This window comes from Thunnus thynnus, chromosome 11 (genome assembly GCF_963924715.1).
Source record: "Thunnus thynnus chromosome 11, fThuThy2.1, whole genome shotgun sequence".
Taxonomy (NCBI): Eukaryota; Metazoa; Chordata; class Actinopteri; order Scombriformes; family Scombridae; genus Thunnus; species Thunnus thynnus.
This window is the reverse complement of record NC_089527.1, coordinates 18,450,685-18,477,500: the sequence shown is the minus strand read 5'-3', so window position 1 is coordinate 18,477,500 and position 26,816 is coordinate 18,450,685. Positions and strand designations below refer to the sequence as shown.

The 26,816-nt window shown below is 40.1% G+C and overlaps 1 protein-coding gene across 3 annotated transcripts in view; it reads right to left on the bottom strand.

The window, feature by feature from the left end:
* The window catches only part of myo3b (myosin IIIB), a 66,622-nt gene that overhangs the window by 20,103 nt on the left and 19,703 nt on the right, over positions 1 to 26,816 (bottom strand). For 2 of the 3 annotated variants that reach the window (XM_067603539.1, XM_067603540.1), the window contains 21 exons: positions 26,318 to 26,473; positions 23,335 to 23,419; positions 23,126 to 23,242; positions 22,379 to 22,483; positions 22,179 to 22,262; positions 21,599 to 21,801; positions 21,428 to 21,526; positions 21,206 to 21,320; positions 20,988 to 21,114; positions 20,119 to 20,329; positions 19,186 to 19,333; positions 17,852 to 18,005; positions 17,581 to 17,669; positions 17,030 to 17,159; positions 8,767 to 8,846; positions 7,914 to 7,934; positions 6,719 to 6,796; positions 4,618 to 4,823; positions 2,056 to 2,167; positions 1,746 to 1,908; positions 1,252 to 1,332 (listed from right to left, as the gene is read on the bottom strand). In XM_067603539.1, coding sequence (XP_067459640.1) covers positions 1,252 to 1,332; positions 1,746 to 1,908; positions 2,056 to 2,167; positions 4,618 to 4,823; positions 6,719 to 6,796; positions 7,914 to 7,934; positions 8,767 to 8,846; positions 17,030 to 17,159; positions 17,581 to 17,669; positions 17,852 to 18,005; positions 19,186 to 19,333; positions 20,119 to 20,329; positions 20,988 to 21,114; positions 21,206 to 21,320; positions 21,428 to 21,526; positions 21,599 to 21,801; positions 22,179 to 22,262; positions 22,379 to 22,483; positions 23,126 to 23,242; positions 23,335 to 23,419; positions 26,318 to 26,473 — 2,564 coding nt within the window. The remainder of the gene's footprint in view (positions 1 to 1,251; positions 1,333 to 1,745; positions 1,909 to 2,055; positions 2,168 to 4,617; positions 4,824 to 6,718; positions 6,797 to 7,913; positions 7,935 to 8,766; positions 8,847 to 17,029; positions 17,160 to 17,580; positions 17,670 to 17,851; positions 18,006 to 19,185; positions 19,334 to 20,118; positions 20,330 to 20,987; positions 21,115 to 21,205; positions 21,321 to 21,427; positions 21,527 to 21,598; positions 21,802 to 22,178; positions 22,263 to 22,378; positions 22,484 to 23,125; positions 23,243 to 23,334; positions 23,420 to 26,317; positions 26,474 to 26,816) is intronic. The other variant, XM_067603541.1, reaches the window with a different exon arrangement.

Genomic DNA, 26,816 nt, shown 5'->3' with positions numbered 1-26,816 from the left:
TTAGCTTCCTCTTAAGGAGCGTAGTGGAGCAAAGGGAAAACAATGTGTGATTACTGAGACATACTGGGCTCAGATGGATGGTAAACGGAGCCTGCTGACTTACTCCGTCAAAGGGCTTTGTGTTTTTCTTGTAAAATTATATGCACAGGAAAAGAAAGCTCAAGTACATTGTTGAGCCATGGTTCTATTTTGCATGGTCTAATCTGATCGATGGTGAGCATGTCCCCCAGGCCCCGCTGAGATCTGAGAAGCCACCAGGCTCATACATTTGAAAGGCATCTGTTTATTTTCAGAATGCAAATGCAGCCCACCTCAAAGGCTATAAGCTGCAGAGAACACACAATGTGAATGTGCTGGAGTGCTCCGCCGGGGGGCTGAGGCCCCACTTATGTCAGGTTCAGGTTCTCCCCCCCTGAACCCCAGCGGCCACACACAAACACACTTTTCTAAAGAGAAAGACAGCGGCATCAGAGAGGCTTTCCTCACACAAGAACCCTGTTTATCCATTCTGCAGCGTTATTTACAAGGGTTTTAATGGAGGACATTTACACAAGGTGTGCAGGCGACTGAGATGCTCCATGTGCCAGATGAGGGCAGCCCTTAGGAGAGCCAGGGGAAACAATGCCAAATCTCCTCCCCCTGCCCTCCTCTCTCCTGCCCCTTTTGGCACCCTCCCTTGTCCTCCAGTGAGAGGCTCCAAGGAGGGGGGGGGGGGGGGGGGGGGGGGGGGGGGTACCCAGGAAGGTTAATGTGCCCACTTTGATCTTCGTCAAGGCACACTGAGTAAGAATTAATTTACATTTCAGATGAAAAGGTTGACAGTATAAAAAGGCATCTTGTTTCTGGTATGTGAGAGCTGTGTAATAGGCCAGGAATTTGAGAGAGGAAGTCGTGAGGAAACAGAAGGGATAAGCCCCTCTCTTGCCTTTACTGGGAAAGAGATGAAAGGAAAAAAGGATCTCAGTATGCACTGTTCTTCTGAAACATGGGGACCAAATGCTGCCCAAACTTTCAAAAGCTTTTCTCTATGCATTATTAATTAATTATTACTGTTTCGTAGGCCACTCATTGAGATCAAAAAGGTGTTTCACAAAGATGTAAGGTTTTCAGGCCTTCATCCTTTTTCCTTTTCAAAATGTATGAAAAAAAGTGGTGTGAATTTCCACCGGACACACAGCTTCACGAGAAATTCCAGAGGTCTGCACTTGAGTGTATGAAGAACTTCAGAGAAAAACATAAGCATTTCTTTACCTGACTGTATGCGGACGGCGGCCACTTCCCGCTCCTTTTTTATTTGCTTGAGGTTCTGCCGTGCAATGTAGCCCCTCCAGGCTGCAGAAAGAGAAAGAGACAGTGTGTGTGTGTGTGTGTGTGTGTGTGTGTGGGTAAGAGATTGCTGACCTACCTCTGTGAAACAAAATAGACGGCACATACTACACAAGATCCCACTTCAAAACACTGCTAAACCAGGTGGCAGAGGGATGGATCCCTTTGAACTCTCTGAAGTCTTATTGTCTGCTCTGAAGCATTGCTCTTAACCCTCATAGGTCAAGCTGTGGTTATCAAACTCATCTCTTTTATGAAGATTCAGCGGTGCATAATAGACCAGAGGTCATTAAGAAACCAGCGGTCACATTCATAACGTATTCGCACCTGTTTCATCATTAGGTGATAAAAGAATACATCAGAATTCTTAAGTTTGAATAATTTCTTTCCTCTGTTTACGGATGAATTAAAATCAGTACCTGACTGGATGATGATGGCCCCGTGCTTTCTCTTCTCCTTCTCTTTTCGGTAACGCCGGGCCCCCAGCCAGCCTTTCGTGTAAGCTTGCATCACCACCACCCGAGCTATCACCTCCCTCAACAGCAGGTTCAGCTGCTCCACATGGTAGTAACGCAGAAAAACCTGACAGGATGTTCAGAGCAGGTTAGGAGTATCTCAGTCAAGGTGGGCAGCCAAAGATGTTGTTTTTGGTACTTGAGCACAGGTAACTGTGTAATACAAACACAAATGTATTAATTGTTCCGTTTTTTCATGCAATAATCACATTACCTTTGTCTTTCCCAGCACCCAGCCTTCTAGTTTGGCTCGCTCCAGTATGGCAACAGCATTTTCTTTGCTGGTCTCGGGCATCTGGTGAGCCCGAAACGCAAGGTAGTAATATCTGCAAGATGAGGAGACAAAGCAAGAAATAATTAGTAATTTGATTTAATGTAGCTGTAGCAACAGAGGTGAGTTGTAGCTGATAAAATGTCAGATCATGTAATAACCTAATCATCAAAGATTAGATTTGGGAAAAAAAGGTTAACTGGTCACAGTTTAAGGAATACGTGATTGGTTTTGAATGTTTGTTCTTTTTTTACCATTTTCATTTCTGGTGTTAAAAGTAAACCAAAAAAGTTGAGAGAAAATTGCACCAAATTGTGGAGAGAGAGGAGCAAGACATCAGTATTGAAGATGGATAACTGCATGTTGCCAGGAAAAATTCTTTTTTTTTTTATTTAAAAGGAATAGTTAGCTTGATTCACTTCCCTCAGATGAGATGATTGATGGCATTTATTTCTGCATGGTAAATATGAAGCTGAGACAAGGAGATGGTTAGCTTAGCAAACAGGAGGAAACAGCTAGCCTGGCTCTGTCCAAAGGTAACAATATTCACCTATCAGCACCTCTAAAACTCAATAATCAACCTGTTATAGCTCATTAATTTAATCCATACAAAACTTGAGGCAGGAGAGCTGTAATCAATATTCACATCTAGGCAAGAAAGCGTAAAGGCTTATTTCCCAAAATCTACTACTACTACTATTATGACTACTACTTTTGTCTAGTTTAGTTTATATAATGTTATCTGTGAGATTTAGGCTTACTGGAAGAGTGAATAATCCAAAGATAATCTACAAGTATCCTAATTAGATTCCTCAAATTTAGTAGCTCAGCGGATTATGTAACTAATTACAAGCATGTAGCTCCTCGTCAGCAACTGGCAACATTTTAAAGTAATTTAAGCCAACCCTGTTCGAGAGGAGAGACCAGAAATCTTAATACCTTTTTCTGCCAGAAACATCATTAGAGGCCCCACAGTTGGAAAAGCGCCTGCCTACTCTGACCAGAAAAATGAGCTTGACTGAGACATGAGTCTTCAACAGAGGCCCATTGTTGAAGCTCTTTTGAATGGATGATCGTCTCTAATTTCAGTGGCCACAGTAGATGCCCATCAGCCTGGTCCTATCAGTGTGCATCAGCTCTACTGCATGTTTGACTGGGGCCATCCACTGATCCTATTGTTGTAGTTTACAAAATACCAGCATAGGACAAAGTGGCTCTAACTGTTTGCTCAGGGACATCAAGGCTTCTAAACTACTAGTTCATCTCTTGTGTTCTGGCGTTGGTCAAAAAGAAGAACAACAACAAGAAGAAAAACTTCTTTGAACTCCCCTCCCCTCCCCGCCTCAGTCTACAGGCTTTCATTCTAATTCCTGTTGATACCTGTTATTTCTTTGATGGTAAATACAAAGCACTGCTTGGCAACATCAGACGAGCCTTTGATATGAGAGCACAAATTTAAATCAGTTTTCACTAAAGGTGCAGTTTAGCCATTCGGATCTGTCTGTACGACTTCTGCCTGGCTCAGGTAGGATGATATGGATTCAATAGCGGGGTTTAAATATAGTCTGAAGTGGTAATACTCTCTCAATCTCACACACAAACACACTTCATGCACAGGTGTTACAGAGAAAACAGTAAAATCATCAGTTGACGTGATTGATGATCTTCTAATAATCACTCTTGAAACACTGAGCCATAAAACTAGGACATGCAAAGAAAAACCATTTGGTAAAAAAATTAAGCACAATTTTTTAAAGCTTCCCTAAAGCAGTGAGACTAACCAACCATCTCCACTGAGTTTTTTTTTCCCTACAAGCCTGAGTTAATTAAACTTTATATCATCTTAAAGTCTCCACATTAGAGGTGGCTAGAATATTTTTCAAAGGAAAACTGATCAAACATAAGTTTCCTTCCGTTTTCCCAAAGACTCTATGTACATATATATAAGAGCTGATATATACTTTAAATTTGGGGTTGGACATTTGAGCAGAAGTGTGTAGCACTTATTAACAGTGATTAAATCCTGTCCCACATTTTTAAAAACAAAAACAACACAACTTATGTAAAGCCCCCCTAATGATGAAATTTTGTTTTAATTGTGTTCTAATGCAATACCAATGGGACAAGGAAACTACATTTGAGCTTTTCCAGGTCACCGAGTTTAAGAACAAACTCTTCATGAATAGTAAAAAGAAATCCATTAAAATGCATCACCCCTTATAATCACAGTTCCTCCCTGTTTGAATTTTATCCATATTTTCCACACTGGAGTATCCACCCAGTTAAAAGAGCTGTAGGATTTAGTCTTGCACTATCACTAATGACTACCAATTAGTCAGCCTCTTGCTCTGCTCAACTTGTACCCCTATCTAATTAAAGAACCCGTGTTTTGTGTGATGCAGAGCATGGCTCACTTGTTCTGCACTATCTCTGGGGTAGTGTCAGCGCTCAGAACGTGCGCGTGCTGCAGAGTGGAGGTGCTGCTTGTTTCGACACAATTCTTACCTGTTGACAAATTCTTCAAACAGGATGCGGTGGGAGTAGCCTTGCCGGCGGATGTTCACTGTCTCCAGTATCCCCGTGTAGCGCAGCTGCACCATCACCCTATCCTTGCTGAATCGCAGTGCCTGCCTGTCATCATTAGGTTTGATGCAGCGCACAAAGTGCGGCTGACCCACCACCATCTTGGACAGTAAGTCCATCAGAGAGTACTGCAGACACATAATAAGACAACAAACAGTGGGCAGAGGCAACACAAGAAAACCACAGAGCAGTTATGTGAATTCATATCATCATTTCAGTTATGATGATTGTCTTCAAAGAGCGTCCAACTTTTTCCAGACATAGATGTGTTTGATAACAAGCTGAATAGTAACTGACAGTATTAATCAGTCCCAACAGAATCTGGCAGATTGTTTTTATTCTCATATATCAAAAACAAATAGTCGAATGTGCAGAGGATTTTTATTAATTGCAGTAAAGTTAGTGCCATTCTTTGTGGTATTTTTGCAATAATTTGAGGTAATGTGTAAAATATCCTTTTGCTTGAATCTGCATTCATTGATCTTTATGCATTTAGGGGCAGCCAAACAACCTGTAAACACAACATCTACTATGTTTTAAAGCTTTTATGGCAAACATTTGCCTATTCACACATCCAGCAGAAACAGAGCAACATTATCATTCATTTGGAGTGGTGTTGCTGGCCACTTAGCTCCTTTTTCTTGTATTTGACCAACTCTTGATGGCAAATATCTGGCTCCTCAGCTTTGTCTGTCTCTCGTTTGGTGCTGCGGAGGTAATATACAGCAGGTTTATCTGAAAACAGCTGTTTGCTGTGGCTGAAGACAAAACTATGACAGCAAGGAGACTGGAAAAACAAAACAGTGAGTGGGAAGATGCTGAAATACTCTGTAGAGCTGAACTGCAGTATCGTGTGATAATTATACTGTGGGTCCGTTGCTAAGACCCCATAGTCAAATTACACGTAGTAATTTAACTGTATAACACAACTGAATCTGTACAGTTGACTAAAGTCGAGTAGCATTGTGGGTAATGTAGACCAACAAGAAGAATTCATGGAATAAAAAACATGATATCTCTGGTTTTACTGCTTCAGTTAAAACAACAAACTGTCCATCATGGGTCCGACAATGTTACAATCAGTGCAGTACTCTTACACATAAAGATTAGTGCAGCTTTAAATAATTTACTGATAATGATGAAATCACTGTAAATTCTGATTACTTCAACTGAAGACATAACCTTTTATTTCATTAGGGTTTTTATTTGAGGCAGCCCTTTATTTCTTAATTGAAATTTCATCACTTCCTTTGTGTGTTTCACATTAAAAGCCCTCCGGCGGCTATAAGGAAGAATAATCCCATCCCTATCCTGAAATGCTTTAATTGTGAAACGTCTGCAGGAGGTGTTGAATTTATGCAAACAAAGCGTGAGAATTAAATATTGAGAAAGTGCAGAAAAGCAGAACCAAAAATAATCAGTGAGAGAAAAGAGTATTTGTCTTAAAAAGAGAAACTCAGAGCAACATAGAAGTGAGTGTAGTGTTAATGTACTAATTAAATTACTTATGTAGAAATGTAGATTATGCTGAATTTACCATGTGAGCTATTACTGTAATTCTATTATACCAGCTACAACAGTAAAGCATCCAGTCACTGTATTTTACATTTCTGCAGGGAATGACTAAGACAGTTCAATTTGTTCTTTCTATTGGGTTGTGCACTGCTGTACATTCTAGATGTTGTTGAAGTGGTACAATTATGAACTACAATCAAGACAGTTTTCAGCTTGGAAATACGTGATGAAGATCATGAGGTGCTCTGTCAAACTTGAAGTGTAGCCGTCAGTGTCATTATTAGAGGCAAGTAAAAATGTATGAACATTTATATCCATTAAACTAGAACTAGAGACGAACAATTCAACAGTCTTACTTTCCAAAAACATTTGTTGACATTAGCAGAGTTCTTCTTCTCCTTTGTAGTTATTTCTGAAAAACGTTTAAAATTTAATAGAAGAGTAAAATTACGATGTTCTGTTGGTTGTTGTGAGACTGTTGAGAAGAGTGAAAGAGGAAGAAACCTACACGGAAATAGGAGGCCACAGTCTGTCTTCTCATGTTGGTGGTTTCTTCTGGGTGACGCATCATCTCCATGGTGTCCACCTGAACACAAATATTGACAATGAACACCATGCAATGATAAACAAGGCCAGAAGCAGATTCAAATTAGGTGCCGTTCATTTGCAACCTGACGTCCTCATTGAGCTCTGTAGAGATAAAGGCATTATTACAGCAGGTCTCCTTCCTCTAAATGGGACAGTTGGGAATACACAGCTGTACTAACTGAGCTGTCTGTATAACATAGCCCCATAAACACTTAAAGCTAACAATCTAGAGAATAACTGCACTGCTGTGGGGCACGGGAAAATTGCAGAGCATTCTGAGTAATGAGACTAGCCGTCACCAAGCAGACAGTCATCCCGACGACGGATTAACGAGGACACAATATAAGCTTTCTAATGGCTTTCTCAGTTCATGGCTTCATCAAAATTAATGATGCAATAGATATTTTATGGTAAGTCTACGTAGCAAAGTGCATATCTTAATACTTTATTTCATCCTAGAACAGAGAAAGAAAGGTACGTTCTCTGAGGTACATGAAGGGAGTAATCGAACGCCTTGAGAATTTTCTGTTCTGATCACACAGAAGTACAAACAGTTATCTCAAACTCACTTGCACTATTACAACAACCGTCACTTTAATCTGGTTGTACTGGCAACTTTTTGTAAGTGTCGGTTTCTGTCAACTTTCCCCTACTTTGATTGAAAAGATGACGGCATACATATTACATCAATCCCACTGAGTTGTCCTTTCTTGTTCAAGAATAACTAACTGAGTAGGGGAAGTTCAACAAAGTTGAACTGTTTTTTTCAATGTTATTTTTTTCCCCCTAATGTTAGCCTGTATTTCTATAATCTAAAAAGATACATCACAGTGCATTTGTTTACATTAATATCGCAGAATTGTGGCTGCGTGAGAAACAGTTCAAAAGAAATGATTTGCATTTTCCAAAGCCAGACTGTGATTGATGTTAGAAGCTGCATATGATTCAAAGTTAGAGAAACATAGTTAAAGTTTCAATTCTGAATTACAATGATGTTCATTTGATTTCAGCAAATTATGTGCTTTCAAAGACTGCTCGCAATTTGGAGCTGGTCTACGATTCAAAAATATATTCAGATTTAGAAACTTTTGTTATCTGCATAACAGGAGCCTTACCTTCAATAGGTATTTGGGAGACTTTGAGTACAGCACATGGAAGAGAGGAAGGAAGAGAGAAGTGGATAGACAAGTAGTAAAGAAGCTGAAATTCACTTTTAAGGGGCTTTCCAATGTAAATCATCATGTGGTTTCTTTTTTTTTTTTTTTTTTAAACAAACCAAGACAAAATGTGCAGCCTGGTAAAAATAAAGGACAGAGATAGTTTCCGTTTCATAAGAAATTATATCTTACAAACATTATGATTTTACCAAATGCTTCCCCTTAAATAAAGTAAAACAGACTGTGTCCAAAAGGGGGAAAGTTTGAAAGCTCCTGCTAAGAAGAAACCTTTTGGTTTTTTTTGATGCTGCTATGTGTTGTGTTAGTGACGCCAAAAAAAGACATTCAAACAAACTCTACATGAAGAACCTCAGTATGAACATGATTAATATACAATATTGGATTCAAACTTTTTCTTCCTTTGAGAGCTGCTACATCAATAATCATTGTGAAATATTAAGCTCATAAAACTATCATGGCCTCAGCTTGTTGATGCAGTTATTTAAGCGGATTCTGTGAATTTGTAGAAACCTATGAAAAAGAAACTTAAATCTTTACGATACTTAAGTTCTCATTAACAGAAAACAGTTAGAAAGTCTGAAAAGCTACTTTTATGCCGTCGACACCAAATGCCAGATGGCGATGCTGCATCACCACAAGCAAGAGAGCAACTATAACAGGGTAGTCAATTAATGTGGCTATGCTTCACAGCACAGGTTTTTACTGGCTTTCTTATGGTGTGATGCCTGTGAGCAACAAATAAAAAGCATTATGCTCTCAGATGTGATGATTTGTGCTACAGGAGCCTCACCTTGGTTCGTCCTGAGCCGAGCTGCGGAGGCAGAGATCTGGAGGCAGCAGTAACCCTGGCTCTGGACGTTGCCAGATTTCCTGTTCAAAACAAAACCAAACCATAAGACATTCATAACAAGAAAATTTAATTTTGGTGAAATCTGCAGTCATAAGAGCTTTTTTAAATCTTAGAAAATGTTTGAACTGCTGTATGAAATAAAGGGAAGGAATCCTTATTGAGGGGGAACAATCAAACGAACACTTTGGATGTTTTATTCTTTTCAACAAGGAAGATAAAAAGGAAGACAAAGTGAACAACTACACTAGTGTGTTCATGGTAGTGTTCATACTGCAGCACAACACAAAAGACAGTTCAGAAGGAGCCTAAAACTGAGCTGAATCCCATGGACTCAGGAGTGCAGCTGCGTGCACAGCAGTCCAACAGCCCCACACACAGCGGAAAGGATATGAACATAGCATATGCAAGACAGTCTGAACATTTCAAAGTTTCTGCACAAGATGTCCAAATGTTTTCTCTGGCTATATCTTCAGAGGCTAAACTGTGATTAATAGCAGTGAAAGAAGCCTTTGAAGCAGGATTGGTGACATCAAAGTCCTAATCCATGGGTGGCAGGATTTTTATAATGAGTGGGAAGTATCTTAACACATTTCAAAGGGTTTACTCCATGAATAAACAATAGCTGCACAGATGTGCCACACACACCTTTAGAAAAATACGTCTGCAGACACAGGAGGCTGCATTACCCAAGCAGCCGTGTACGGCGAGGAGGAAAACCTTTGTAAGTTTTTTAAGATAAAGCTGAAGTGACAGGCCAACAATTGTTCTAGATTTTCTACCGCACACGGGCGAACTTCTAAAATGCAAATATGGAGTCGGCTTCTGCAATACAATTTCAAGACTCACGTCAGTTGTTAAGGACACGGTATGACAAGCGGCTTGCTTTTCTCTGAGGACTCGGCGCTATCAAGTGTGTGTTAGAAACATCACTCAAACACTGGCGAGATCAAAATCAATTTATGATGGATTAATTAACAGTGAGGCCACTGCTAACTTTAGACAAAGAATGTCCTACATGTGCCAAAGGTTTTGTAGTGAGCCAAAGGATTGTCTCATACGACAAACACACATATATATGTGCATAAACACACACACACACACACACACACACACACAGAGTTATAGTCAAAACAACCCAAAACACATGATGTGAGAGCACTTCAAAAGGACTCAAACAGTCTTTTAAGCTAGCGATGGTGCTGCTTTTAACATTTGACAGTTATCTGCTAATTTTTATTTATTTATCTACTCATTCATTCTGCTATTAATAAATTTTGCATTTGGCAAACAAAAAACTCAAGATGCCACATTGAAATATGCACTTTTATATCTGTTTATTGTAAATTTGAACCTGCAAATAGAAGAAAGGATTATTATACCATGGAAATATGAGAATTGCTCATTATAAACACATGTTTTTGAGAGGGCCTTGTGTTTAGGATCAGGGGGACAGATTTTACAACCTCAAACGCCCCTTCGGCACAATCTACACACACAAAAAAAAAGTATGATCTTTGAGAACAGGAGCTGTTAAACTGTGTCGGGTATATTACCAGCACACAGGCAGGGAGGGCCCCGCTCCAATTAGCCCAGAGTAAAGCTGGATGGATTAATTGGAGTGGGTCTTGTGCAAATGAAGTGCGCTCTCTCCTCTCCCCATTAGTGCTGCTGGGCCAGATCATCTGAGCACATTTGTCATGATGAATTAGCGGCTGCGAGTGGAACGGGCTCGTGGAGTGTCACTGTGCTTTCACGCCTCTCACTTCCATGACACCATCAAGGGGAGATGAAGGGGCTGCGCTGCGATGAGAGAAACTGTGACAGTTGTACCTAAGCCTTGCAAATGGACACTCACTGCTTTCTTCATGTATTCCTTGGCGGGTCGTATTAATTCATTCTTCTGGCGGGTTTCATATCCCCTCCTGACTAGATGATTAGAGCATGGGTTAATAGTCAGTATCCTCAAAGATTTCCGCCTCTTGAGACATGAAACCAAGGGAACACCTGTGATGTCCGGCCTGAAAGAAGACCTTCTAATTTAGATACAGTGGGGAACTTGTCTAATGATGTGGATAATAATTATTCAAACACAGAGACGAGCAAGAAAAGGGAAGATTTGTTCTTTGACAGTAGACTCGGTTGAAGAAAAAAGGCCACATGTGTTTTAAATTACAGCTAGGAGCAGTTCTTATTTTTGTCAGGGCTCTCAAACTGTCATAAAATCAAAATAAAAAAGTAGAGTTTTCATATAGAGGTGTAATAATTAAAAGGCTAAGAGGAGAGCAGGTGAGGGGAATATTTCCCATCAGGTCATTCAGTCTTGAGAAACAGGCGGTGGAGGAGCGTCCCACTGATCGTTTCTGCTTCACGCATGTTGCTCTTGGCATGGACTTCCAGGACAAACACAGAGAGTGTGGGGGAAAGAGGGAAGGGGGTGGGGGGTAGAAAGAGAAAAAAAAGGCTTCCTTGGCATCTGTGCGTTCACTTTGAAAATTAAGCCCAGCAAGAATCCTGTAGGGAAAAAAAAAGCTCAAGCTGGCAGTTGTATTGGGGTTCTATTGACAAGAATAGTCAATGTGCTTGGGATTAAAAAGCAATCCTGCGTTCAATATGACACCTCCCTACACGCTTTTATGAGTGCCAGTGTGCGCCTTGTACTTCAGAAGCTGTGGATCGAGCTGTCTACACGGGGGACAATCAAAGTTGTAAGAGAGAGCAGCCTTTCCGAGCTGAGTGAGCAGAGGCTTGCTGGATATCTCCGTCGCTCTCCCGCTCTCTTTTTGAAAACATGTGATCTAGAAACTCAACTCAGCAACCAAGCAAATGAGATTAAAGCACCCATAACCCCCTGCCACCCTCCCCACCCTCCATAACCACCACCGTTTATGCCTAGAGATGGCTCCGGGGGCTGTTGATTTAAATGCCATCCACTACTGTCAGAGCAGATCAATCATAAAAAGCATGGTGTAATTGGCTTTTAGTGACACAACACAGTGTTGCATTTATCAAAGGATGTTGTACCATGTGACTTAGGAGAGCCTGCTCCTCGCTATTGATGTGCAAGACCGTCATATTCCTACTGCTGACTCAAAACATTCCCCAATACAGCGATTAGGGGAGAAATTGAACAAAAGTATTAATTCCATACAATTCAATGGGCTCTAATGGCATGAAAGTTTCGAGAACAATGTTGCCAAAACATCAAAATACAATTTGTCCAAATATCTGGACAGTACAAAATAATAATATGAACATTAACACAACATTAAGATTGATATACGTGTGTGTGTGTGTGTGTGTATCCCTCAGGTTGTGGCATGTTGATACATATTGGGCAGCGAGATATGCCCTGTCTCCTTCTCCTAGGATTATTTTTCATTTTGAGGGGTCATTAAACTCTTTAAAATCTGAAATTACAGAGTTGAACTTGTTAAAGTAAATATTCCTTATTTGATTGAAAGTTTTACATTGTAGGAGGAAGTGCATCTCTGCCTCAGCCTCATCTGTTCAACAGTGACCACATTCTGTTTTCTTTTGGTTGCTATGATTTTCTTGTGTCGTCCTTTTTCGATTGCCAGTTTGTGTTCACTGAGCCTGTACTTGGTTAGGATCTGTCTCTGCTTTCTATCTCTGACAGTACAGAGAGATATTCTGCTAATTCATAATCTCTTGTTAGGGCAAGATTACACTCTAATCTACTTTGGCTTTTAGTTTCTTCTTTCCAATGTTCCAGATTGGTTTCTTTACATTGCGCTATAGTTTGGTATACAGTGGAAACAGTGATGGTGTGAGACTGGTCAGAGTGTGTCTGAGAGGAGGCAGTTAGTCTCAGCACCAACTGACATAGGGGACTCATTTTGGGGTTCAGCTCTTGGGTTTGGAGGGCTTTGGAATGGAGGGTGTCTAGGGGGGCTGGATTTAAGGTGATTAAAAAATGTGAGTGCTCTCTTTTGAATGTTAATTATCAGCGGGTATCTTCTTAATTCTGCTCTACTTGCATTTGTTGGTGTTTTTCTGTGTAGGCTATGCGTAAAATGTATCTGTTTGTCCCAAGGGGTATAACTATGATGTGTATGAGTGGACCCCATATGTCAGTACCATACAGCGCAATGGGCAGGATGACACTATCAAATATTTTGAGCCAGATTTTAATTGGAATTTGGAAATTATAAGATTTTGCATAATAATTGCATTTAGAGCTCTTCAAACCTTTTAGTGCATTCACCGCCATGTTGAAACTCCCTGATGTTGCTATGGTTACATCAAGGTAGGTATAACTCATTCTATGTTCAATGATATGATTATTTATGGTAAACTGGTATTTTTTCTCCTGACATCTGGAGCACTTTTGAAAAATCTTGACATTAGTTGTCTTCATATTTACTGCCAGGGCCCAGTTCTGACAGTACTTTTCTACTATGTCCAGCTGCTGCTGTAGTCCTTCAGCAGTAGTTCAGTGGGAGACAGTAGACCAAGGTCATCAGCATAAAACAGAGACTTCACTTCTCTATATAGGAGGGAGAGGCCAGGAACAGCACATTGATCCAAATGAACAGTAAGTTCATGTATACACACATTAAATAACTTAAATTGCAACCCTGACGAATTCCTGTTCTCTGGGTGAAGAATTCAGTTTGTTTGTCTCCAGTTTTAACAGCACACCTATTTTCCAAATACACTGATTTAACCAGATCATACATTTTACCCACAATGTAGAAGTCTGTAATAGAGCTCTTCATGTCAAATAGAGTCGAAAGCTTTCTTGAAATCAATAAAGCAAGTGAATATCTTATAATTTTTTGTTTGGTGTACATGTTTGTTAATTAAAGTGTGAAGGGTATATACATAGTCGGTGGTGGGATGCTTTGGGAGGAGGCCAATTTGATTTTTACTGAAGATGGGGTGTTCAAGGAAATCTAGTATTCTTTTATTTAGAATACTACAAAATAATTTACCCAGACAACTGCTGACACAGATGCACGATAGTTACTAGGGTCTGATTTGTCCCCACTCTTATGAATTACTTGGTGAGTGTCTCTCTAGGTAGCGGCAGAGTGTTGAAGTCTAGTGAAAGACTGTGGTATCTGCCCACTGGGATGAAAAAGGGTTTCTACTGGGAGAGAACAAAGAGCCAAATGTGTCATATCGCTGGTTGAAGCCTGTCATTTCTGCACAGGAGGATCTCCTAACATGAAAAGAGACAGAGGGAGATGCCAAGCATGGGAGAGATGCAACCGTGGCTTCATGTGAAGATGTAAAACCAATATGTAAATTGTGCGACAAACATAACGGACTTGAACTTGTAACCTCTAATATCTCAGAGGAGAATATTATGGAAACTAGAATTGCAAGTATAAGATTGTTTTGTTACCTCACACCTCACAATTGTAGCTGCAAATATGAACAAGACTCTGCTGAAGATGGAAATACGTGGCAGAAATTGTCTGGACAGTAAACCCACAAATTCCCCAAAAGTCACCAATTCACAACCATCAATTTTGCACCTTAATGAGACTGATTCAAGTTTTGTTTTTCTTCTTTTTTATGGGTAACAGTAAAGCACAAAAGAAATCACCACCAAAAGTCTTCTGCTTGCTAAAATCAGAGGAAATACTGTGTGCTTGGTGTAAAATTTCTACCCCTCTGTACAGACTGTACATAACATCTACAGTTCTACATACATTTTGACAGTGTTTAAGTTTAATCACATGAATAATTCAAATTCTCAGCTGGCTTGATTCCTAATAAAACACCAGTTGCAGTGCAGGTATAGTTCATACCCCCCCCCTCCCCCCCCAAACCACCACCACCACCAACACACACACATATAAAACATACATTATGAAGTGTTAAAATCCTGGCAAAGATCGACAGTGAAAATCAATAAGGAGTAAAAATGAAGGAAATATATTTCTTTGTACTCAAGTATCTGTAAATTTCACATCACTCTGCACATCCTCCATTTGCATTGTGCTCCAACAAAGAGCTGGAAGTCTTGAGGTGCAGTGTGTGTGTGCAGATGTGCTGTGCTACAAGCAGCAGAGCCAGGCAGCCCTGAGGCAACACACGCACACACGCGCGCACACACACACACACACACACACACACACACACACACACACACACACACACACACACACACACACACACACTGTGACCGCAGGCTGCCCAGGCCCTGGTAGGCCCAACTGAGCCCAGCCAATTCAAACACTGTGATCCCCCTGATCTGGGAAAGGCCCTAGCTCTGAGGAATTTGTCCATGCAAATACATCCCATTTCCTCTGACAAAACACCACCACATGTCCAAGCCTCAAGGACCCACATTCTGCAGGGCTCAAGTGGCCTCTCTATTCACCGCCTGGGAGCTTTTTACTTTCTGGGGCCATGCTAGTTTCCTACTGCTCTCCAAACATGAACTGCATCAATAGTCAGACCATCACATTCTCAGTCTGGCATGAGAAAGGAATGAAAGTTTCCTGAAATATTACATTTATTTGGACTGTGTTTTAAAAAAAAGTGATCAAAAAGTGCAGGCAATTCATCTGATTCGGAGGAATTATTTCTGTGATAGTGCTGTTTGATATGTGTACTGATGCAGAAACATTAATATACAGTGCTTGTGTTTGTGTATGTGTGTGTGTGTGTGTGTGTCTTGACATCCAAGATCCATTATTTCCATCACAATCAGTCAGAACTGCAGGTCTACGAGGGTGTCCCCTAGTGGTGACACTGCGAGGAGTCGACCCAGAGTGTGAAACCACCCTGGTATAACAGATTTCCATCAGATCCCTCCAGATAATGGTAATTTCACAGATAACAGTGAATCTAAAATGTGGAGTAAAATGCAAATTAAATCCCCCCACAAATTTTACCCTGAAGAATAGATTTATAATTTTCTTATGCTATACTGTATCTCCCTTAAAACGGCGCTCCATCTTTTCCAGGACGATAAGACGGAGCCGAGCGTTTCATAGCTTTTATCTAATGAGATGATCTGCAGTTTCACAAACTGCAATGAGAAAATTGGACCTCCAACTCCCAAAAAATAACAGAGTTGACTGCGAGCGTATTGCAGACACACTTCCTTTAAATGAACATGGAAAAAAAAAGGCATGCACTAAAACTACTGTTCAAACTGTTCATTTCTGCGATAAATTATAACACTGACTTGATCCACCGCTTTGAATGGCGGGCAAAAGTGCAGTAGCACAAAATGAAATAAAGAAGCTTTTAGACCTAATTGACACAATGGCAGCGGCAGTAAACATTACAGCATATCTTCGTTTGCATTCAGTGCCTTTGTGCGCTGAAATTAAGTGTTTGCTGAATTTGTTTTTATAGAGTGTACTCCTCTGAAGCCATTAATTGCAGAAAGGAAGTGGCTGAAGGCTCCCTTGTGCACAACCTGCAATTGAAGTTTACAGACACATCACACAGATTCCTACTGGAGTCTCAACTAAGGTGTCTTTTGTGAATTGAAGCTCCTTTAATGCCACTGGGAGTGAAAGCAGGCATTTACAGCTCCCTAAAAAGGAAGTGAATCACATTATGTGGCTTAGCTGAAAAAAAGTAGGGAGTGGGAATCTGATAATTTAACACATCTATTAGCATTTCAGCTAAGTCAAGTGACCAGGAGGCCTCAGCCACGGCTAATGACGAGCACATTACTACCTTCATTTAACCAACAGAAAAGAGGTGGGAAGAGTTGCCTTTGTGTTCTCTAAATATGGTTTCTTCATCCCCTGGGTATTTAGAAACCTTATCATAAAAATATCCCACTGCACCCACAATCTGTAGATAGCATTCAGCAGTGGGAAACCAAGAGGGACAGCTTAGTGAAAATAAAAACAGAGCGCCGTGCAGAGAGCTGAGCCTCTCAAGAGATAATGGAGACTGCAGATTTATCCGAGCACGGCACATAGAGGCTTGAAATGAAGAGGGACCAGGAGATGCCTGGGAGCCGCGTCTTTAAGAAACCCACTTACCTGAACATTTATGGAAGCAGTAGACACCAGCACAATTCACACAGTAATACAGTCAGAACCCTGCTATTGTTAACAATAGTTTGTCTCAAAGAAAAGTTTCCATTTTGATTCCCATTGTGGTTAGCGGTAGATAATGTTCCTGTTAAGTGTCAGTGGCTGAGATGTTCTACATTGCTACAGTATGTGTATTTGTCATTGAGGTCTGTATCACAGCGTACCTGTTTTAGTTAAAGGGCTGGAAAACAGCTGCTGCAAAAGTTTGTTCTCTGATGTTCTCAGCACCACAACGATGTCTGCAGGAAGAGTGTCTCTGTTTTTCTCCAAAAATCCATTCACATTGTACATCACCTGTCGAGTACGATAGAATAGGATAGAAGAACAGTCTGAATATTACGCTCACAAATTTAAGGGGTCAATCTGATTTATTGTTAACTCTTGTATGTGGCTGGGAAATGTGACTGAAATTAATATCATCATATTAGGAAGAATATATTTCTGATATCAATGTATATCATGATTTGGTAGATGGTCAAAGTCACATATAAAAATGATAAAACTGATGATTTCTTGATACATTATGTCAAAAATATTGCTTCACACACTTAATACCTAATCATTTTGGTTTATAATTACAATTATCTTAAAATCATTAATTTAAACAACAGAACTTTGTAAAAGCATAACATGATATGAACATATAGTTGCAGAAAATCAATAAATGATAAAAATGAATTATATTGAAACTGAAGTGATGCACAGACTTTGATACCTTTCCTGCATAATGCTGAATTCCAAAACAAAGCTCCACACGTTTAGGTATCCAGAAATACTTGCAGCGCAAATTGTCCTCAAACTTATCTGCAAACAAGAAATGAAAAAGAAAGAACGAATCAAAGACACAAAAAAGAGATTTCATGTGGTGCAGTGCAGTAAAAACTGTATAAACTGTGTGAAAAGCTGCAGCTACTCTCAACCTCATACCTTCCTGATTTGTGTTTGTTTGATGTCTGAGCATGTTGCAGGTGTGGCTGCAGTCTTACCCACTAAGGTCTGCTCAGTGGCCTGAGGGAAGCGGCTCTCCTCATCCAGCAGGGACAGCAGACCCATGGGCTTGTGGAGGAACATGTCCAGGATGGGCCTGTTGTCCTCGTACTCCACCAGGCTGGCATCCACTCCCTCACTCTGATATTCCATCTAATGAGTGAATGTAGAACAATCTAGTTCATGATTTTCTCTAAATGACCCAATTAAACAATCTGGGCTAAATATGATTTTGTGCATGTGTGAGGGGAAAAATAAGTTTCTAATCAACAAAACCAAACAGCTGCAGCCGACTGTGTATGTGTCTATGGCTGAAGTTTACAGCATAATAGAGTATTTTACTGAATGCATAAAACAGCTCTGAACTAACAAATAGAGCCACTTACTTATTCATAATTTATTTCAATTAGCAAATAACCCAGAGTCATATCATATTATTGCATCTATTTAATTTCAGATCAAAAAGTTGTTTTAAATATATATTTTACTAATAAAGTGGAACCAATGGATCTAAACCGTCCTCATGTTTAAGTCATTAACTCAGAATAATCAGTCTCTGTGTACAGCAAGACATCCACACCAAATAAAAAAACACCAGGCCTACATCAGGGGCAGCTGGTAAATCTTTGTAGACGCGAAACTCTTCCGAGGGTTTAAGGCCTTATTATTAATGATCACTACTGTAATCAATGTATAAATGTAGATTCCAATAACGGTTCTGGTCCTGGAGAGTGCTGGAAACTGTAAGTGAATGAGCAGAGACTGTTCCCTGAATTAATTATACTATTTGTCTTTTATTTAGTGTATTCTAATGTGCATGTGTTGCTGTATGCATTTCAGCGTAAAGTAGTTTGAGTTTGCATGTAAAGAAATGTGCTGTATGAATAAAATAGTCACCTGTTGCCTTGTAATTGCTTTTAGAAGGACTGTTGCAAAGTTAAAACAGACTAAAGGCATTATGGTAAAATGCTTTTTGATTAAGGTCTATTCATATCCATCAAGGAAAATAAAGACTTCTCGCACTTCAGCGTAAACAACTTCATTAAATCAATTAAGAGACTAATTTGGTGGCGCACAACAATTCTTTACAAATCACAACCCCGGCAACAAACAAAATGCTTGTGTTGAGAGCATCCCTGCCCTGATAGATGCGTAAACACACAAATAATATTAAAATGACTGATTTGCATAACAGTATTTAAAGGCTCAATATACTTCATTGCTGAGGAGTGTTGTTTGGTGGATGCTTTCATTCCAAGCATAGTACATTTGCATCTTAAGCAAAATGCATTTATCACAGACGTACTATTAACATCCATAATCTTCAACTCACCTGTTCAAGGGCAAATATGTGCTGGTTGAAGTAAAATTGGATCTGCTCATTTGCAATGTTGATGCACAATTGTTCAAAAGAGTTCTTCCTGAAGTTTTCAAATCCAAAGATGTCCAGGATTCCCACATTCATGCCGCTCTCTGCAGCACTTCAAAGGAGGAAAAGGGGACAAACAAACTTATTCTTCTGTGTAACGGAACAAGCAAATCCCAGCAGCCATATTAATTGATAAAAAATTAATGATAACGCAAGTTCAACCCAAATACAGAGTCTGGTCTGGACGGCCTAGTCTGGTGAGAAATCATAAACATCAGCTTTCACAATGTCAGAGCTTCGTAAATTACTTTATTTCACTCTGCATTGATTTACCCTTAAGTCATTTTCAATATGTGCACAAACAATACATATTTCTACAATACAGAATGAAGATTTAACATCCTGTATTTTATATTCAGTGCTTGGAGCTGCTACTTTCATGATCAGTCCTTTCCCACTGTATGTAGAGGTCACCTTTAGCCAGTGCTACCAGGTTATTAATGGCATTAAGGAAACCAAAAAGATGACTGGAATGCAGACAGGATTCTGGCTTTTATACATCTCTGAGAGATGACTCCTTGACAGTCGACGCTCATATTTATGAAGGAATTCTTTTGGATCAATGAACAGCCTCTTTGCAGTCTCTCTGAAGTCTTTTTAATCATCTGAACATTATTTTCTCTGCACGCAACTCTGTATCAAAAATTTATTAAAACTTTTTTTTTTTTTGCTTGTCTTGTGCTCGCCCATTGATATTCTCCTCTGCATGTTTGCATTTACCTCTACAGACTTCCATAAAGGTCATCAGAGCTTTGCAGAAACTCTACGTGATCACCAGAGACACGAGAGAGCAACTGTGGACGTCCGTTCAGATGTTCATCACCAGCACACACTCACCAGATATTCATGTCAGGTTGCAGCAGAGAGTTGATGCGGTTGACTATCCAGCTGAACAGGCGTCCATACAACGCCTTGGACATGGCATCTCGGACATCAACGGCTTTGTCCACGGTGTTGGTGCGGATGATGGTCTCGCCCCTAGTGACCACACACTGGGAGGTCAGCGCCTCCTGGAGCTCCTCAGGGCCGATGCTGAGGAGAGACGCAGCTGAGAGGAGAGATGAGATAGTTTGATAATCAAGAGCTCGTCTGCCATTATCATTAGCATAAAAATAAGCCCCAACAACATTTTAATGCGGCTGTCTTTGCTTCTTTACATTTTTTATGTAAATGACAGGGAGTTCTGTGCTTTTGGATGTATTATGGTTTCATTTTCTTAGAGGAATATTTTGTTTTTCCCCTTTTTTCTTGGTAACAAGATATGATTGTTTAATTAACTTTTTGTCATGTACATAAAGACTCATAAGACATCTAATATATAGTTGCCATAGTGAAACAACAATAACAAATAATTTCACAACATAAGAGATGATTTGTGAACACATTTCTCTTCCCCTCTCCGACAATCTACAGCTACAATCTGCCACAAAAAAAAGTTCCCTTCTTAAAACACAACTCAGGTCTTTTCAAAATCATCCACCCAGAAAATATCTGCAGACAAGGAAGGTATTTTACTACAGAGTGCAGTCCTTAAATCACACAAGGAAGAATTAAACATAAAAAAGATTCCTTTTTTTAATCTCATCTAAATCACATAACCAAATCTTCTCTCTTCAGGGAGACCATTACAGTAAACCTACATGTTTCTATGGCTTCAACAAGAGTATCGCAGAGTATAACAACACACGGTGCCAAATATATCTCACCGTTCTCTAAGGCCTCTGAATTCGGCACTTCACTCTTATCGGTCTGGTGTTGGGATGTGATAGCAGTAAATTCAATATTGCCAGTGTTCAAGATGGCTGAGAGAATTCTGTAAACAGAGTTGACTTCCTAAAATGAAAAGGAGAAGCAGATACAAATAACATAGCACTCAACAGATCTGTAACCAAAATTATGTGTATTCATCTGAGTATAAAAGTACCTCTTCAGTAAAGCCGATGTTTCGGAAGCACTCCTGAATTGCATCAAACTGCTCCTTGTACATTTTGCTGGAGACGATGTCTTGCATCACTTTGCAGTGCTGACTGTCGATGTACCTGCAGATGCATATTATTGATTGTCACTGTCAGTTTCCGTGATGGGAAATGAAAAATGGCAGGATTTCTACTGTATGAACACGTCAAGGCCAAACTGCAGCACTGACCTTGGAGGTGTCCCGGCCGGTAACCTGTAAGTCTTCAGCTTATCTTGGTGGTAGAGTCCAGCATAAATGTAATAAAATATGTGGAAGTTTTTCTCTCCCCTGAAAGAAAACAAAGTCATCAGAAATACAACAAAAGCAACTCCAATGAGACCGAGTGTGAGAGGCACATACATAGCCTGTTTGATGACCCTCGACTTCTCCAGCAGGTACTCTGATATCTTGGCCCCGATGACGGCTCCTGTGGGTGTGAACTTCATCTCTAGGTACTTTCCGAAGCGGCTGGAGTTGTCATTGATAGCTGTGCAGGCGTTTCCGAAGGCCTCTACAAGGGGGTTCACCTGCAAGATCTTCTCACGCAGTGTCCGATTGTTGGCCTGAGAGCAATAACATATTTCTTATTTTCTTTCTTATTTACTGTTTATCAGTGTAAGAGGATGGCCCAGTTGCAATGTCCCCCTTTACTCTCTCACAGACTCTGACAAGTACTTCCTCTAAATCAACTTCTTGCAGACTTTCTTGCTTAACGGAATAAACCGCGATGCATAGGGTTGTGACACCAAAACAGCAATGACCGTGGAATTGCAAATCAGGAAAAAAAGGAAAATAAAACAGAAGCGAACCAACATACTGTATGTATGTGTACTTGTTTGTCCTGTGATGACATGATGGTGACTTCCAAATATTTTTAATCCAACAACAACTGTTGGGGGGGGACACTGGAACTGGGCCGACGACCACACAGCTACTATACCTTTCCCAAGAAGGTAAGATGTTGAACAATCAAATGGGCACTCTCTGTTTTCCCAGCACCGCTCTCTCCACTGATGATGATACACTGAAACAAAAGGAAAACATCAAGAAAGGATTCTTCTAAATCATACACAAGATTATTCTGTGTTTTTATCTTATTTTTACAATAATTTTACAATCAAAGGGTGTTCTGTAGAATACCTGGTCTTTGCAGAAAGTCACCATGCCTTGGTAAGCTGCATCAGCAGCAGCAAAGATGTGTGGAGGGTTGTCAGCTCGCTTCACACCGTGGTACAGCTTAGAAAACTAAGAGAAGACACATGCAGAAAAATACCTTGATTTATTTAAAGAGCAGGTCAGTTTAAACTAATTTTCACCAGACTTTATGCTCCCACACACCCAAGACTTGTTGTGTTCCCTGCTACAGGAAGATAACGTTCATCGCAGTTTAAAGATGATACAAATGAGGTCCTCTTGTGATGAGGACAGCTCACAATACACTTTCAGTAACTGAAAGTGAAGAAAAAAATTGGAGGAAATTGCTGACTATGCACCAGAATCGCTTAAAATATGTATTAAAAGAACAGAAATTGATCAATTACAGCATGGTTTATGGTGCAAGTGGTATTTTAAAATCTGATTTCATCCAAGATTTTTGTCTTGATAGGTTCTTTTTTTTAATCCAATTTTCACCATTTTTTCATATTTAAAAGAGAGAGAAAAAGCCTAATGAAGCTCTTGCTCTTATCAATGTTAATAAAATATCTTTGATCATACATCTTCATAGGCTGTGTGTGCAGTCACTACCAAATAACAAGCAGGACACATAGAGTATGGTATGTTCACCCACTCAGGTGGGACCAGTGCCCGCATTTACGAGCAATCATTCATCATATCCATGTGATTGAGAAACTGCTGGGAACATTGTGTGACTGGTCCATAACCAACCTGGGGAGAGTAGATGCTGAGGTTTTGGAAAGGATTGAGAGCAATGAGGATGTCACCAACATAAGTGTACACCTGCAGCTCATCATACCTCTTCTGGAGATGGCTGATTATTCTCTCCTGCAGAAAAGAAAAAAAAACCCTGCATTATATCAAGAACATTGTACCTAGGGCCGATCAATGCACAATGAGATAAACACATTAAATCTTACCTCATCTAAGAACTCCAGGTTTACCAGATCATCATCGGGACAGCTCTCTATTATGAGGGTTTTACGAGTATTGATCCGTTCGTGCCTGTATGAAGCCAAGGACATGATAATGCCTCAGAAAGCAGTAAAGTGACCACCAAATGAGAAAACAGTAGTTTGACTGGCTGAATGTAAGACCCAGTCACTTCCAAGGTTTGTGTGAAGCCCTTAAAGCCTTCCCAGGGGACACATCCCCCATTATCAGAGGCGGTGATTGCACTTCATCTACGTTTTGACCTATCACTTTCCAATGAGCCCCAGTGGGCAGAGGTCAGCACAGAGCCAGCTGGCTCCACAGGACTGGGGAAAACCTCAGGGGACATCAGAGTGTGTGAACGAGAGCAAAAGAGAACTCAGTCTGTGTGTGTCTATAATGCATGTATGTGTGAGTGTGCACAGTAGACTGCAGTGTGCGATAATCAGCCATTTCTATGAAATTTAATCCTACTAACATGTACTGTCTGTGTGGCCAAAGCCTGATAGCTTATTCTTCCGTCATAGACCTTCATTGTAATCCAAAAAGTATTAACAAGACTGGATAGCGGACTCAAGATGGCGCCCATTCATTTGAATGAGAGTTTTCTTCCCTCTCTGTTTGCTCCTGTGTTGTGCAACACTGCACATTCAAATTAGTGTTTTTATCCCTGGTCCCACCTGCACTTAGCCCATTCATTTTACAACGGTATGATGTCATGCACATAAAATAATTATTCAAGGCTATGGAAAAAGTTTTACACATACAAAACGTTTAAAAATGTATTATACCAAGAGTAAAGTTGTCTATTTTATAATGAGGGTCTATGGGGAAAATGCTGCAGAGGATTTTTTTGTTGCAGTACTGCAGTTGGCCACTGAGGCAAACTAACAGAAAGGTTAAGTGACGGAGAGGGTGTGTGATGCTGTACTTACACACAGCAGCATTTTGAGCTACATGCTAATGTCAGCGTGCTAACATGCCCATAATGACAATGATGCTGATATTTAGCAGGCATAATTTTTACCATCCTTAGATTAGTGCATTGGCATGTTAATATTTGCTAATTGGGAATTCATTAGTTTCACAGGCATTTGGTCATAAACCAAACAATTGGCTAAATTAAAAACTGTGACCTGATGACAGCATTAGATGAAAAGTTAAGGGATGAGCAGTTATTATAATGAATTTTGAGGGAGATATAAAAGTCTGTACAAAATTTAATGGCAAAACATTCCAATAGGTGTCGGGATATGTCAGTCTGAAGCAAAGTGGTGGGCCAACCAACACTGTCATCCCTATATCATAAAAAAACTACATCAATTAGCCAAATCATTGGACTGGGTGACATGTGTCTTCATCACCGTGAACATGGTCACTGAAGTTTATTTTGAGTCAATCCCACATCCACTGTCCTGCTGCTGTAAATATTCACTAGCTGACCAAACATGGATTAATGCACAGCTGAAAATAGTCCCTAACAGATGCACAATTTACTCCTTTAATGAGTGATGTTTGCTAAAAACTACAGTGCCCAGCAGTTTCAGAAATTCTTTAGCTTTTTCTAAAAGTGAAACTACATAAGTGTGAGCCGAGTGAGTATTGGTGAGTACTGGCTCGGGGCTGACTGCCACAGACAGGATAGGAAAGTCAGAAAACAAAGATGGATGATTTTCTGGTTACTTCTCGATCCTCAAAACTGCAATAACAATAAAATATCCTCCTTCATAAGATGCATCTATATTCTATTATATTTAATAATCAATCTTATCATGATAAAAATATTCAAGCTTCAGGTTAAGAATCATGTCCTCCTCTTCCTCCTCTGCCTTTTTATTCATTTTATATTCTGAATATAGTGTAAATGCAGCAGCACAGAAATAAAGTCACATGCTCCATATGTGGTCCCTATAAAGTGAATACTCGTCATCCCGTCCCTTTAGAGAGGGACTAGAGACCGTTAGCCTCTACCACTCTTCTGCTTTGAAGTAAATCACACTATTCCACCTACGGCAGCTACTTTTAAGTTCTCTATGTCTTTATTCTTATCTGGAGTCATTGTGTGCTGATCTGTGGCATGAGAGACTAAACCAGGCAAGCCCAGTTCTCGCCCTACAAGCTCCTAATCCCATTATCCACTTTCACTGTGGACAGGAATTCGGGATCAGGCTCAGGCACCGACTCTGCACACTCTCGGGAGTAAACAGAGCTGGCACAACATCAAGACTCTCAGTCAAGGGCAGGTTCAGCGAACTCCTTTATAATGAAGATTAAGCATTGCCAAAGTCAGTATTTCTCCAGTAAATAACAGAAGAGTTTCTGCTCTGTCATTTGCTGCACTCACTGAGAGCATCTGGGTGAAGTACTCATCACGCCACATTTTAGGATGAAATCACTACAAATTATACCCACATATATATATATTTTTTTTCTCTACAAAACATAGAACTTGTGCAGTAGCTGCTATTATAATCTTTAAAGAAAAACAGTTTCAATAATCTGATTAGCTTGTTAAAAACATGTAAAAAGAAGACTGTACAGCTGAAAAGTCACTTGCCTCCAGAAGTAAATCAATCTTGAACAGAATATTTACTCCATCATTAGTTTAATCACACGGGTGGAGAAATGTTTTGTACTGAGGATTCCCCGTCAGATGGTTGCAATATCCACTGGCCTAAATGGTATTAATCTAGTGTTAGTCAGCACAATCATTCCTTTTGAATTAGTCACAGTCCCCTAACTTCTCTTTAATCACATACTGTAATGTCCATTACTGGGACTCATCATCATTTCAGAGCTTGAGTGTAAGAAGATGAGAGCCTGCCCCCTGCTGGACAAAAACAATATCACCAATGAGTCAGTCTGCTGTCTGACAACACACAAATCAAGCAACCAGCTTTTTCATCTCAGCATGTTAATTTTCTTCTGCAAAGGCAAATAAAAAATAAAAAAACATTTTGAGAGACTTACTTGGTTTTGGTTGTGCCACCCAGTTCTTGCTGCTCCCGGATGAGAGCAGCTAACTGCTGTGGGAGTGCCACATCTTTGCTGTGGGCCTGCTTGATGAAGGGATGCTCCAGGAGGTGGGTCACAGATGGACGTGCCTCAAAATCCTTTATCAGACACCTTACAAATACAAAAGCATCACAAAGTTACTTCATCTCCATCTCCTTACTAGCAATCGGTAAAGAAAATAGAGGAAACCATCAGACAGATGAAACCTCACTACCACATTATCATTTACCAATTTTCAAATCGGCTAATGAGAAACTGTGCAATCACCTAAACATTGTAGAAACCTGATTTGTCGGGGTCAGCTCAGACAGACTTTCACACCAGTGGAGAGCTCCTTTAAAGTCTGGGTCACTAATCTGTCGTTCTGTGTCTGAGTACCACATGGTCACTATCACCATGGCCCCCGAGTCCAAACAAGCCCTGCTATGGCACAGCAGTGAGACTATCTGTGATG